This window comes from Chiloscyllium punctatum, chromosome 16 (assembly GCF_047496795.1).
Source record: "Chiloscyllium punctatum isolate Juve2018m chromosome 16, sChiPun1.3, whole genome shotgun sequence".
Classification (NCBI taxonomy): domain Eukaryota; kingdom Metazoa; phylum Chordata; class Chondrichthyes; order Orectolobiformes; family Hemiscylliidae; genus Chiloscyllium; species Chiloscyllium punctatum.
Genome location: NC_092754.1, coordinates 69622947 through 69638310, shown reverse-complemented (window position 1 = coordinate 69638310; position 15364 = coordinate 69622947). Strand labels below are relative to the sequence as shown.

The window sequence follows — 15364 nt, the reverse complement described above, 5'->3', positions numbered from 1 at the left end:
TCTTGTGTGTCTGTGTGCCTAGTGTCACCCTGCCCTGTGCCATCTCCCACTTCTCCGCCACGCCCACTCTCTCTCCCCCGCCCAATTTCTCTATCAACCCCACTCATTCTCTCTCTCTCTGTACCCCCTAGTCTCTCTCTACCCACACCCTCTGCTCCCTCGTCCATTTTCTCTCTCTCTGTCCCCCATCCAGTCTGTCTCTTTTCTCCCCAGCCCCCACCACACCGTCCTTTCTCGAGCCTCGAACCATCTTTGACCTCTGTATCAAACCCTTCAAAGGACAGAGAGAGAGAGAGAGAGAGATAATGGATGGTGATGACTCTACCTGGGAGTCGGGAGGGGTGAGAAATGGCTGATCTTCAAAATTGAGAATACCTAAAACAATATCTTCAGAAACATCGTTAAAGCCAGAAAGCGCGTTCAAGTTTTTCAAAAGAGCTGCTGAAATCTATCTGATTCTTTCACTGAAATAAACGCAGTCAGGCCACCGCTCAGGACAGGCTGGAAGGGGTGAATGGGTGAAAGTGAGCACTGCAGATGCAGGAGATTAGAGTCAAGATTAGAGTGGTGCTGGAAAAGCACAGTCGGTCAGGCAGCATTCGAGACTTTTGTATGAAACGTCAATGTTCCTGCTCCTTGGATGCTGCCTGACCTGCTGTCATTTCCAACACCACTCTGATCTTGAATGTAAGGGGTGAATGGCCTAGTCCTAGTCCTGTGAAGTTGGTTCCAACTATCTAGAAATAGCATCACAGAGCACAGAAACATACCCTTTGGTCTATGCCGACCAGATATCCTAAATTAATCTAGTGACCCATTTGCCAGTATTTGGCTCCTTATCCCTCTGAATCTGTCCTATTTATATCCCCATCCAGATGCATTTTAAATATTATCATTGTACTAGCCTCCACCACTCCCTCTGGCTGACACGCACCAGCGTCTGTGCAAAAAGGTTGCCCCTCAGAAACCTTTCCCCCCTCACCCTAAACCCATGCCCTCCAGTTCTGGACTCGGGGAAAGGCCAGACAGAATGCAAAAGTAATACAATGTCGAATCACAGGGAAAAACAAATTGTGGCTCTACCCCTTTTTTCCTATTGGCATTTGGACTCTTAACATCTGACAGAAACACCAGCATTGAAAAGTGTGGTGCTGGAAAAACACAGCAGGCCAGGCAGCATCCGAGGAGCAGGAGAATCGACGTTTCGGGCATAAGCCCTTCTTCAGGAATTTTATGCCAGAATTTTCAACTCTGGTCTCCAGCATCTGAAGTCCTAACTTTCTCCAAGAAACACCACCATCCCCAATGAGCATACTGCGCATGTTTTCCGGTGTCATCAACGCAGTGCACATGCCCACCGGTGTCAGCAAAACTCTGGGCATGCTCATTGCTTTCCGCAAAAAAAAGTCGCGCGATCTTGCTTTGATGGCCCAATAGGGAACCGTGGAGGACCAGAACAAAACTGGTCCTCCTGCCAATCAGAGCCACCCCATTGTCTGAATGCGGAAGTTGGACCTTGAGTTTCTGAAGCTGCTCCTCCTGCTCCTCTCTTTCTGAATCAACATTGAGCTTCACTCAGACCGCAAATCCCTTCCTCTGTCTCAGATCTGTGAGTACGGCACTCTCTCATCTCGCCCCCTTTGCCATTTCTACTTCTTTCCGGAGTTCAATTGTTGACTTACACCAACTGAAAGGAAAGGGATTGAACCCAGGGAGGGGACGGACTATGGAAAAGTGATCGAGGTCTGTGTTTCAATTGGCAAAATAGACAGGCAGGAGGCTGGAAGGACACAGCAAATCAGGCAGCATCACGAGGTGTAGAAGTCGGTATTTCTGGTGTAACCCTTCTTCAGGACTGGGGCTGGGGCTAAAGTGGGGATAGGTGAAGATAGGGATAGGGAGAGGGTCCGGCCTGATTAATCATTGGGTGGAAGAAATCAGGTTGGTGGCAGGAAGGAGTGGGAGTGAGGGGCACGGGGCTGAGAAGGGAGTCGGGGGATGGAAAGGGAGGTTATTTGAAATTGGAGAACTCGATGTTGGGTCCTGCAGGCTGTAGGCTGCCCGGGCGGAAGATGTGGTTTGTTCCCTAATTTGCAGTTTGGTTCGTTGTGGCAATAGAGGAAGCCTATGATGTTCTTGTCAGAAAGGGAGTGGGAAGGGGAATTAAAATCGATGGTGACTGGGAGGTCTGGTCAGCCTCTATGGACCCGGCTGTGATGCTCACCAATCCGTTCCCCAAGTTTCGGTCTCCCCGAAGTAGAGAAGACCACAATTTACAAACACGTGGCAAATGCAGTATCTCAATGTGAACTCATAGTCTTTGCTATGGAAAAAAAAAGCAGAAAGACGGTTTATTATTTAAATGGTGATACTTTGGGATGTGGAGAAAGTGAGAACTGCAGATGCTGGAGATTAGAGTCAAAGTGTGGTGCTAGAAAAAGGCAGTAGGTCAGGCAACATCTGAGGACCTTGAGAGTTGACATTTCGATCCCGAGCACTTCATCAGGAATGATGTGTGGATGGACAAAGGGTCTGATTCTGTGCTGCATGACTCTAATCATCTTCGGGGAGAGCAGAAGGGTGATTGTGAAGGTTGGAGTTTAAGAGGAGCTTTCAAAGATGTTTGCCCTTAATGGGAGCAGATGAAGTTACAATGAAATCTTGCATTTGTGAGACAGCAACTGAGTGAGTGAGTAAATCCGAGGTTTTGGTGCAAAGTGGGAATTCATTGCACTGTGAGGATGAAGCCCTACCTATTGAGTCATTTCTGCTGGTGAATGAAACCAGGCTCAAGATTAGGAGGAGTAAATTTAGGACAGGGATGAGGAGGAACTGCTTTTCCTGGAGTCTAGTGAATCTATGGAATTCTCTGCCCCAGGAAGCAGTGGAGGCAGCTTCATTAAGTATATTCAAGACACAGTTGGATGAGTTTTTGCATGGTACGGGAATTAAAGGTAGTTGGGACAATGCAAGGAGAAGGATCTCAGATGATGAATAGATCAGCCATGATCTTAATGAATGGCAGAACAGATTGGATGGGCCAAATGGCCTTCTCCTGCTTCTATTACAATGTAACTGTAACCCTGCATTTCCCACGGCTAACCCACCTAACCTGCACATCCGTCATCATTATAGGCAATTTAGCATGGCCAATCCAAATCAAGGCCGGTGAGCAGTGAGGTGATGTGGGAAATGAACATCAGAGAAAGGGACAAGGAGAGTAAATGTACCAGCAATCAAAACTGGATTCTAAAGATCACAAAAACTGAAACGGTGAGTCTGAATGTGTGCTGCATTGTAACAAAAGTGAATGAATTAACTGCACACATTGAAGTGAATAATTATGGTCTGAGACTCCTTACAGAGACATGGCTTTAGGATGGCAAGGATTAGATTCTGTATATTGAGGGTGTTGTCTAATGGGAAGCTTGGTAAAGGTAGAGGGTTGGCACTGCTCATCAAAGCTCTGATCACATGGTAGTCTGATGTCAGCTCGGGTTTTAGGGCCTGGTTTCTCTGTCCTCTGTTGATCTCCCTGTCCCCAAGGAGTATGATGTCGGTCTGTGCTCAGCTCTGCTGGATTTCTGCTGAAGCTTTGTCCCCTTTCTCACATTCTGGAACAATAAAGCATTCAGTCAATCAAGCCCCAACCCACCATCTCCCAGTCTGTCAGCCACCCAGGCACAGTGTAATCACAGCAGGGGATCTCACAAGAAAAAGGAAACCAAATTCGAAATGACGAGGTGCTCGTGTTTAATGTTTGTTCATGAGAAAGTAAACCACAAATGGGGCTCTCCCAGGATTCTTATACTATCCTACTTGAGGAATTCTCTCTCCCTTACATCTAACTCTGAGAACCCAGCTATGATTTACAATAATATTTACACCAGCAGAAGTAAGGCACCTGTTCTCAAATAGACAGAGAGATATACAAGATGTGCACATACAAGATCTCTCATACACACACACACACACACACACACACACACACACACACACACACACACACGTTCACGGGAGTGAATGCACATTTTCAGAGCTGAGCTCAAGTGTCACTTTTTGTCATAAAACTTTAAGTTCGCTTGATAAGGTGCTTTCCAGGGATTTCTGGGATTTGCATATTAATGAAACCTACAACCCATTTGTAAAGATGAAAGACTTAACAATCCAGGTTTGTTCAATGGATCATTTCAGTGGCAGGACACTGTCATGTTTTTCCATAAATTCTGTGTCTTATTATTTTATTCTCCACAACCACTTGATGAAGGAACAGTGCTCCAAAAGCTAGTGCTTCTAAATAAACCTGTTGGACTATAACGTGGTGTTGCGATTTTTACCTTTGTCCAGGTTAGGGGGGGAGTTGCTATGCTAAATTACCCATAGTGCCCAGGGATGTGCAGGTTAGGTGTGATAGTCAGGGAGTAGAGCAACAGGTGAAGAGGAATAGATGTGGGTGGGTTACCCTTCGGAGGGTCAGTGTGGACTCGTCGGGCCGAGTGGCGTGCTTCCACACTGTGGGGATTCTGTGAAGGGAAGGTATTCCTGCAAACTGTGCAGGGCGGTGCAGGCTAGCTAGCCGGCCGGCCGCGCCCCACCCCTTCCTCGCCCCTTTTCCCATTCCCTACCCCACCCCTGACCCATTGAAGGCGTCACAACGCGGAAGTGGCCCTGTCAGTTTGCATGAGACTCCCTCCCTCAGCAATTCTTCATCCTGGGAGTGTGTGGGGGGAATCTGTTCACTTGTGCCAACTGGAGTGAATCCAAGGAGGCAGCAGACTCTGCAAACACAGGTATGTGTCTTAATTACCCGGGTGAGGAGGGACAGAAGGATGGGGTGGAGCTGTTTTCCCCATCGCGCCAGAGTCTGAGACTTTTATAAAATCATGAGGGGTATGGATAGGGAAAATAGACAAGGTCTTTCCATTGGGATGGGAGAGTCCCAAACTGGAGGGTCATAGGTTCAGTGTGAGGGCAGTGGGGAAATGTAAAAGAGACCTCGGGGGCAACTTTATCATGAAGAGGGTGATGCGTATATGGAATGAGCTGCCAGAGGAAGTGGTGGGGGCTGGTAGAATTCCAACAGTTAAAAGGCATCTGGATGGGCGGATGAATACAAAGGGTTCAGATATAGAGGGGCCAAGTGATGGTAAATGCGACTGGAGTCATAGAGATGTACAGCACAGAAACAGACCCTTTGGTCCAACTCGTCCTTGCTGACAAGAGATCCAACCCAATTTAGTCCCAGCTGTCAGCTCCCGGCCCATATAGGGGCCAAGTGATGGCAAATCTGACTAGATTAATTTAGGATATCTGGGCAGGTTGGACCAAAGGGTCTGTTTCCGTGCTGTGTGACTCAAATTGTCTTCAGTGAAAGCAGAAGTGTGGTTGTGAAGGCTGGACTTTCAGAGCATGTTTTGCCTTGACTGGGAGCAGAAGAGTTTGACTGAAGTGTGTCGGTGTTAATGCCTTGATGTCTCATTTTGCTCCCACTTTCCCGGGGTCATTAACCATTTTGTGTCTGGTTGTTCTTCAAGAAGCTGCATTGCAGGTTCACCCTGAATTGACACTTTTTTTTTTGCTTCCCAAAATCAGACCTGCTCACTCTCAGCAGTATCCCAGTGTTGTGAAAGATATTAACTTTCAGGTGGAGGTATCCAAAATTCAGAGAGATGTCAGTCTTGATGTTTTTGCTTTTTCTGCCCCTGTAAGATCCTGAATCAGCACCTTCAGGGGAATTAGTTTGAGCGGAGTGAGAACAGAGGGGAAGGGAGAGTGGGATGGTGCTTTCAATTTTGTGGAACAACAAAAGAAAAGAATATTCCACAGAAAGTAGAATTGCTTGTTCTGAATTTCTACCCTGTACTGATAGTGATGACTTTTGTAATCTCTTTTTGCAGAGTATATGAAAATCTGAAGACTGAAGTTTCAAAATCAACGGATGAAGGGCTTATTCCCGAAACATTGACCCTCCTGTTCCTCGGATGCTCCCTGACTCCCCTGTGCTTTTCCAGCGCCACATTTTTCGACTGACTCTCCTTTGTTCCGAAGGGGCGGGGTTTACGAGTCAGTCCTGGAAGGGGCGGGGTTTACGAGCTGCGTTCGGAAGGGGCGGGGTCGACGTGTCCCCTGTGCGGAGGAGGGGGCGGGACTAGTACCTGGACCAGTGGGCGTGGCCATCCCGAAGCCGGAAGTGTGCCCGCGGTCTGTTTCCTCCGCTGGAGCCTCGCCTGCAGCAAGTAAGGTAAAGCTTTATCAATATTTCCTTTTACAGAGTTTGTATTTAATAACCAGTAATGGATACTCAATATCATCATAAAGTCCCAAAATGCAATTCATTTCAATCCATTGCAGATAAGCACTAAGAGTTAATTTTCTACAGGATTCAACAGTCTCAGCACTAAAATGGTCTCACAAGGGAACGGCTGTGAATGTTATCACTTGGTGTCCTGTTCACACAGATTCACCGATGCTGAGGCAAACGTTCTTCATTGCCTTACAGCATCCTGTTATCACTTGGTGAGCCCAGGTGTCCCTATCTTTAAGTTCTCTCCTCATTCTGAGCCTTCCTGCCTGTTTATTTTCTAGTGCAGTAAATGTATGCAATAATTCAGCATTACATTTTAGTCTGAATGTTTAAAGACAAGTTTTAAGGCTCTTGACTTTATCACCCAGATGCCCACACCCTCATTCCTCCCTTTGATTGCACCGCGATCACTGAAAGAGAAGGCGAGTCCAAACGAATGCCCTTCAAGGTGGTCCAGCCATCAACATCCTGTAGAGCAGCACCACCATCTTCGCAGCTCATCTGGTCATATTTATCATCACCATCGACACGTGTGGGTGAGCCATCAGATCGCGAAAGGAACATCTTCTGGGGCAAATCTATATCACTCATAAGCCTAGCAATTAAATAGCTAACAATACCAATACCGACAAACAGACATAGCTAAACCGATGAGCCAATTGTACCATCGGCCCGATCTGCAGTTTCCCCAACTGGTCCCTTCAGTCATTCTGTCACGGAATACCTGGATCTCTTCTTGAATCTTAGTAATATTGCCAGTGAGATCGGGAATGCCCATAGTGCATTTATCTTGGACAATGGTGCAGACCTCACCCTCCCGGGCGAGTATATAGTCTAAGGCATACCGATTCTGCACAGAGTAAAGACACAGGTCTGATAATCCCAGTTTACTCTGTTCCAGAGCCTCTTTACTCTTATTTCCTCAAATGGTCAGGCCACAAAAGAGAGAATTGCAGTTCTGTTGACTTGTCAACCCTGCCGATCCTTCCAACCTCAGGGTACTCTGGATTCCCCAGCCTGTCGGGTGTCCTCTATTGTCACCCAGTCCCTTGGGATCCTTCCAGTTGGAGCAAGGTTGGCTGAGACCGATCGCTGCATCCTCCTCAGATGGAGGTTCCATCGACTTGTCCACTGGCCAGGACAAGGTACTGTTGTGGGAACAAGGGCTCCGATGGTGACCTTATGAGAGACATCTTTGCCATCCAGGACAAGGAAATTGGTAGCTTTACCTTAGCTGAAGAAATAATAGTCTGGTTTGGTGTATATTAGGGAGAGTTTGTCAAAATAGGTTACTGAAATGTTACAGCAGGGGGTCTGGTCAGATCTACAGGAGTAGAGGGTCAACGTTTTGCAAGAGGAGTTGCTTTAGCACTGTACAAAATGGGCCAAGTGACTTGAGCACTCGCAGTGTATGGGAGACAATGGTCCTCAGAATGCTGTTCCCATTGGGCTCTCCCTCAGCTCTATTGTACATGGTATTGGTGACAGTATCAGGTTCTGAAAAGAGAAAAGGCCTATAAATGCACAAGGGAAGGGTTCCGTTCCAGGTCCATGTGCCACATAAGGCCTGCTGTACCTCAGGCAGTGTTACACCAGCTGTTTGTATACACAGACCGGAGGTATTGGAAAGTGATATTCCTCTTCGCAGGGTCGGCAGTAGGAAATCTGACAAATAGAATGGAATCGGGGACTGGGGACGGGGCAAGTAAGTCATCTCCCGATAGAGAGGAGTAACATACTACTGCCTCTGGGGTGTAGAGCGTTCTGTGGGCCTGTATAAATAAGTTCCTTGTGGATTGAGGAGTTTCCCCTATCAGGCTTCCCTTTTCTCGAGTCGGCCCGTCCTACAAAAAGGGATGGTGTTCCTGGGCGTCCTTAAAATATTTACCATAATGACGGGGTTGATCATTTTTATCCTCACTAGGCTTGCGTCTGCAGATAAAATCAAAAAGACAGGTTCGGTAACGCCATGGTAACTCCCCCTGATTTCTACTGTCCAGATGGACCATCTGGTCTTTCTGATGGAAGAGTCCATTACAATAATCAATCTTCATCACGTTCCACACGTCAAAGGGGTCTGGTCCGGTGCACTGGACGACATCTCTTCAGTATGGGTGGTGATAACCTCTGATCATTCCCGGTCCCATCCATACTTAGAGCCTTTCCCCATCAGGATGTTGTACGTAATCAGAAAGGGAGGAGATAAGCGATCCCCCACATGTCCCTCCTCTTAGTTCAAGTATCTGTAATAAGATTAACATTAGAACAACAGCAGGATTCAAAAACCCAACTGGACAGGGTCCACTCCTTTTGTTCAGATTCCAGGATTCTCTCCTCCTCTTCTACACCTTTTGATTGGTGCGGTCAATCAATTTACAACGGTGCCGTTGGACCCAAGCTGAGCGCCCAGCGACTGTGACCGTTGTAGGGGTGGGAAGTAAAACCTGCAAGGGGCCATTTCAACGAGGTTGAAGACCTTTGCCAGTCCAGTTCTCAACGAGCACCAACAAACCAAGGTCTACCTGTGACGAGGCTGAAAGGGAGGGAACATCGCCGTAGGTCACACGCTCCTGGGAGTGAACGGCACACATAACATTTGATAGAGCAAGAACATAACCAATCATTGCTTCGGTCATGTGGTGGACGTGGACTGAGAAGGGAGCCGAATCGTTCCAAGGGGTACGGAGGGGGTGACCAGAGAGACTCTCAGCTGGAGACAGTCGTGTCTTGCCCGCAGACATGGATCACATCTGGAATAAGGCCACAGGGATTAGCATAACCAGGAGGGGCCAGACTCTGCCATTAATTTGGCAAGTTTAGTCTTATGTCTGGTTAAAACATTCAACAAGGCCGGTCACCTGAGGATGATAAATACCATGCAGTTGCCGACAAATACAAAGCTGGGAACAGAGTTCTCCGTTAATATTACCCACAAAGTGTGGTCCATTGTCTGAGCTAATGCACGCAGGTATACTGAAGCGGGGCATTATTTCCTTAAACAAACTCTTCACCACACTCTCAGCAGTAGCGTTAGGAGGAGGGTAGGCTTCAATCCACTTCGAAAAGACATCAACAATAAGCAAAACATATTTATAGCAACTCAACTCATTTCTCCAACTCAATGAAGTCCACTTGAAGTGTCTTCAAGGGACCCTCCAGCAAGGGAGTTCTCGTAGAGATACTTGAACTAAGAGGTGGGGGATCGCCTACCCACTGACCTGTTTGATCACGTACAACATCCTGATCGGGAAAGTCACTGACTGAGTATCGATGCGATCTGAAAATGATCTGAGATTATCCTGGTGTCATCTGGTGCACCAGACCAGACGCTTTCAACATGGAGTCACTTGAGCGATGGAGTGAGCTGCCAGAGGAAGTGGTGGGGGTGCTGGTATGATGACAAGTTAAAAGGCTCCTGGATGGACATATGAATATGATGGGTCAGGGCCAAGTGATGGCAAATGTGACTGGAGTCATAGAGATGTACAGCACAGAAACAGACCCTTCGGTCCAACTCCGTCCTTGCTGACAAGAGAGCCAACCCAATTTAGTCCCAGCTGTCAGCACCCAGCCCATATAGGGGCCAAGTGATGGCAAACATGACTAGATTAATTTAGGATATCTGGGCAGGTTGGACCAAAGGGTCTGTTTTCGTGCTGTGTGACTCTAATTGTCTTCAGTGAAAGCAGAAGTATGGTTGTGAAGGCTGGACTTTCAGAGCATGTTTTGCCCTGACTGGGAGCAGAAGGGTTTGACTGAAGTGTGTCGGTGTTAATGGCTTGATGTCTCATTTTGCTCCCACCTTCCCGGGGTCATTAACCATTTTGTGTCTGGTCCTTCCTCAAGAAGCTGCATTGCAGGTTCACCCTGAATTGACACACTTTTTTATTGCTTCCCAAACTCAGACCTGCTCACTCTCAGCAGGATCCCAGTGTTGTGAAAGATATTAACTTTCAGGTGGAGGTATCCAAAATTTAGAGAGATGTCAGTCTTGATGTTTTTGCTTTTTCTGCCCCTGTAAGATCCTGAATCAGCACCTTCAGGAGAATTAGTTAGAGTGGAGTGAGAACAGAGGGGAAGGGAGAGTGGGATGGTGCTTTCAATTTTGTGGAATAACAAAAGAATATTCCACAGAAAGTAGAATTGCTTGTTCTGAATTTCTACCCTGTACTGATAGTGATGACTTTTGTAATCTCTTTTTGCAGAGTATATGAAAATCTGACGACTTGAAGTTTCAAAATCAACGGATGAAGGGCTTATTCCCGAAACATTGACTCTCCTGTTCCTCGGATGCTGCCTGACCTGCTGTGCTTTTCCAGCGCTACATTTTTTGACTGACTCTCCAGTGTCTGCAGTCCTCACTTTGATGTCAATGTCTGACAGTCTCTGAATACATCGGGACCGCAACGATTTTTGACTGTGATTTCTGTGAGAGGGATCTACACTTTTTGGTTCCTGTTTGAGGACGTTTTCAGCATCAGTGGGACTGGACGAGAGACCCCACTGTTACAGCGCACTGTGTGTGGAGTCTGAAACAGTTATACAGCCTGGGAAGGGGACTTCACGGCAGGGAGGGGCTCTACACGTGTTTGTGTGCAGCTGAAGCTGTGGCCATGCAGAAACCTGAGGAATCCCGCCCTGTGGAGGAACCGTGGAAGTGTGGTGACTGTGGGAAAGGCTTCCGTTTCCCGTCTGCCCTGGAGACTCATCGGCGCAGTCACACCAGGGAGAGGCCATTCCTCTGCACCGACTGCGGAAAGGCCTTCAGACATTCCTCCCACCTGTTGGTCCACCAGCAGGACCACACGGGGGAGAGGCCCTTCCGCTGCCCAGAGTGCGGGAAGGCCTTTACCCAGGTCTCCACCCTGCTGAGGCACCAGCGTGTCCACACAGGGGAGAGGCCCTTCCGCTGCCCAGAGTGCGGGAAGGCCTTCAACGAATCCTCCGCCCTGTTGAGGCACCAGCGTGTCCACACAGGGGAGAGACCCTTCAGCTGCCCCGAGTGTGGGAAGGCCTTCAGCGATTCCTCCTCCCTGCTGACCCACCAGCGGGTCCACACGGGGGAGAGGCCATTCACCTGCTCTCAGTGCGGAAAGGGCTTCACCTGCTCCTCCAACCTGCTGACCCACCAGCGGGTCCACACGGGGGAGAGGCCATTCAGCTGCTTTCAGTGCGGAAAGGGCTTCACCTGCTCCTCCACCCTGCGGAACCACCAGCGTATCCACACGGGGGAGAGACCCTTCAGCTGCCCCGAGTGTGGGAAGGCCTTCAGCACATCCTCCTCCCTGCTGACCCACCAGCGGATCCACACCGGGGAGAGACCATTCACCTGCTCTCAGTGTGGGAAGGGCTTCACCCGCTCCTCCCACCTGCGGAAGCACCAGCGAGTTCACGTGCCATCGCAGGGGGATTGAAGGAGTGACGGCCGAGTGCCAATATCAGTTGGACTGTCGACCTGTTTCCGGGGACTCCCGGGTTCAAATCCCGCCACGACAGATGGCAGAATTGGTATTCGGTCAGAAATGTGGAGTTCGGAATCTAACGGTGAGACCGTTTCAGGGAGGGGGAGTTCGGGGGGGGGGGAGAAAGCCCCCATCTGATTTCCCCCTCTCCCTTGTTAGGGAAGGGAACCGCCATTGTGGGAAAGGATTCACTCATTCGTTCCAGCTGCATCCTTTACCCGGTCGGGCCTACACGTGACTCCAGACCCACAACAGTCTGGTGGACTCTACGCTGCTCATCCAACTTTCTTGGATACAGGTTGAAATTGCTGAGTGAGGCAATACTTCCTCCAGGTTAAGGCTGTACCAAGGATGCAGCTACTCAGTGGTTACCAATAATGAAGAAAGTGAGGGGTTGCACTTTGACCTTGAGCTGGATTTTAAAAATTGCTACTTTTTCTACACCTTTCTGCTGGGAAATTCTGAAGCTGTAACAAAGTTGGGTCACAATAAAGATTACCTGAACTTCACGCTGATCTCAGACTCTCAATGAGAGCTTTAAACTGCAACAGGTTTTTGTTTTAAAACTGCTCATTTCTTACAGGCGAAAGTGAACTGCTGATACTGGAGATCAGAGTCAAGATTAGAGTGGTGCTGGCAAAGCACAGAAGGTCAGGCAGCGGCCGAGGAGCAGGAAAATCGACATTTCGGGTAAACGCTCTTCCTCAGATGCTGCCTGACCTGCTGTGCTCATTTCTGACAGTCTCCTGTACTATGTTTCCAATGTTGTGTATCGGTTGCAGCAGTGAATGAGTAGCCAGTATTGTTTAGAAATTGTAAAGTTTTCAGGAGTGCAATGTCATCAGCATTGTCGTTTCCTGGCAGCACTGAGAAGGGTGGGCTTGGTTCACTGGAAATGATGTGGAGGTGCCCGTGTTGGACTGGGGTGGATAAAGTTCAAACTCAACACCAGGTTATCGTCCAACTGGCTTATTTGGAAGCACGAGCTTCTTCATGGGGTGTTTGTGGTACAGGATCATAAGACACAGCCACCTGATGAAGGAGCAGTACTCCAAAAGCTAGTGCTTACAAATGAGCCTGTTGGAGTATCAGCTGGTGTTGTGTGAAATTTAACTTCATACACCACAGTCCAACACCAGCATCTCCAAATCAGGTACATCGTTCTTTGAAAGTTGCATCATTGGGAGACAGGGTGGTGAAAGAGGCCAGTCAGGAGCCCCGGAGGACTGGAAGGTGACTGGTCCTCCTGCCAATCAGAGCCTTCCTATTGTCTGAATGCAGACGTTGGAACATGAGCTTCGGAAGCTGCTGCTGCTCTCTCTGAATGAAGATTGAGTTTGCTCCAGACTGCAACCTCCTTACTCTGTCAACCATCTGTGAGTAGGGTACCCTCTTCCCAACTCCTTTTCCACTTTTTTCATTCTGGGCTTCAATTTGCGACTAGCAGCAACCGAAAGGAAAGGGAATGAATTCAAGGAGTGGACAGAATCAGGAAAAGTTTGTTTATAAACAGAGCGGTTCATGTGTGGAGTGAATGTAAAGAGGAAGTGGTGGATGCACATTCAGATGCAACGTTTAAAAGACATTTGGATAAGTATATGAAGAGGCACGGTGCACAGGGATATGGGTCAAGCACTGGCACGTGGCCCTAGTTTAGTTTGAGAACATAGTCAGCATGGACTAGTTGGACTGAAGGGTCCGTTTCTGTGTTGTCTAACAGTAACTGTTCTGTTGTGGTTTTAAAACCATTTTCTTGCCTTCCACTTTCAACGTGGATACTGGACCTGCATCCAACACATAAACCATTTTTAAAAAACCCACCTCCTGCGCACAAAAAAATCCACACTTGATTGTTCTAAAATCAGATGAACTCAGCCTTAAATATATTCAATAACCCCCTAACTGCAGGAAGACATCCCCACTTCTAATCGCAGTTCAACCTGCTAATATACCACTTACCTTCCTGAACCTGTCTGACAACTGGCATTGACTGATGTAAAAGGATGCTGCTAATCAAAGCACTGATCACAAGGTGGACTGGTGTCAGCTCGGGTTTCAGGCCCTGATTTCTCTGTCCTCTGTTGATCCTCCTATTCCCACAGACTAAGATGTCGGTCTGTTATCAGCTCTGCTGGATTTCTGCTAAAGCTTTGACCCCCACCGCCCACCCCCCACCTTTTATAACTTCCGGAACGATAAAGCATTCAATCAAGACCCAACCCACAATCTCCCAGCCTGTCAACCATCCTGATAAAAGGTGCAGTCATAGCAGGGAATCAAATAAGAAAAATGAAACAAATCATAAATAGGCGCACGTGCTTAATGTTTGTTCATGAGGAAGTAAACCAGGAATCTCTTAGGAATCTTACAGTGCCCTACTTGAGGAATTCTGTCACCCTTGCATCTATTAGTACCCCACTATGAATTACAACATTTACACCAACAGAAATAAAGCATCAGTTATCAAATAGACATAGAGATATACAGCACGGACGTAGACTTTTTCTCTGTCTCATACACACACAAGATAGATCATCCATGGGGGTGAGTTTGTATTTGCAGCATGATGTTTAGGGTGTAGGTTTGCTCACTGAGCTGTAGGTTTGATATCCAGACGTTTCATTACCTGACTAGGTAACGTCATCAGTGGTGACCCCCAAGTGAAGTGAAGCTGTTGTCTCCTGCTTTCTATTTATCTGTTTGTCCTGGATAGGGTTCCTGGGGTTTGTGGTGATGTCATTTCCTGTTCACTTTCTGAGGGGTTGATAGATGGCATCTAGATCTGTGTGTTTGTTTCTGGCGTTGTGGTTGGAGTGCCAGGCCTCGAGGAATTCTCTGGCATGTCTTTGCTTAGCTTGCCCCAGTCGAAATTGTGGGGTTTTTTTCATCCGTACGTGGGGCTACAAGGGATAGAGGGTCGGGTCTTTTTGTGGCTAGCTGGTGTTAGTGTATCCTGGTGACTAACTTTCTTCCTGTTTGTCTGACGTAGTGTTTGTGGCAGTCCTTGCAAACCCCCCCCGGAACCCCACCCAGGAGAAAGATATAAATAGAAGTCATGAGTCAACAGCTTCGCTTCACTTGGAAGTCGCCACTGATGATGTTACCTAGCCAGGTAATGAAACGTCTGGATATCAAACCTACACCCTAAACATTCTACTTTGCTGAAAGACTGCACAATCTGCAGGCAGTCAATACATGTAATATATTGTAAATTCCACTTTGAAAATAGATAATGGGCCCACTACTTTTTGGATGTGAGCATAAGTGGTACAGTAAGTAAGTTTGCAGATGACACCAAAATCGGAGGTGTAGTGGACAGCGAAGGAGGTTACCTCAGATTACAATGGGACCTTGATCAGATGGGCCAATGGGCTGAGAAGTGGGAAATGGAGTTTAATTTAGGTAAATGAGAGGTGCTGCATTTTGGGAAAGCAAATCTTAGCAGGACTTATACATTTAATGGTAAAGTCTTAGGGAGTGTTGCTGAACAAAGGGACCTTGGAGTGCAAGTTCATAGCTCCTTGAAAGTGGAATTGCAGGTTGACAGGATAGTGAAGATGGTGTTTTGTATGCTTTCCTTTATTAGTCAGAATATTGA

The 15364-nt window shown here is 47.7% G+C and overlaps 2 protein-coding genes across 4 annotated transcripts in view; one reads left to right on the top strand and one right to left on the bottom strand.

Annotated features, from left to right (window-relative positions):
- Window positions 1-15364, bottom strand: part of LOC140487199 (uncharacterized) — a 71480-nt gene that overhangs the window by 15246 nt on the left and 40870 nt on the right. The window lies entirely within an intron of this gene.
- Window positions 6168-14800, top strand: LOC140487201 (uncharacterized). Of its 3 annotated transcripts, none has more exons than XM_072586849.1 (3): window positions 6168-6241; window positions 10510-12456; window positions 14756-14800. In XM_072586849.1, the coding sequence occupies exon 2, from the start codon at window positions 10918-10920 to the stop codon at window positions 11716-11718; it is 801 nt and encodes a 266-aa protein (XP_072442950.1). In that variant the 5' UTR covers window positions 6168-6241; window positions 10510-10917; the 3' UTR covers window positions 11719-12456; window positions 14756-14800. The 3 variants fall into 3 exon arrangements, with proteins under 3 accessions (XP_072442950.1, XP_072442953.1, XP_072442951.1); XM_072586852.1 differs by having other exon boundaries at window positions 6169-6236; XM_072586850.1 differs by lacking the exon at window positions 6168-6241 and adding an exon at window positions 6736-6840.

What these genes read in the sequence shown, in the direction of transcription:
- LOC140487201 (XM_072586849.1), top strand. Translation starts at nt 10,918, where the DNA reads ATGCAGAAACCTGAGGAATCCCGCCCTGTGGAGGAACCGTGGAAGTGT.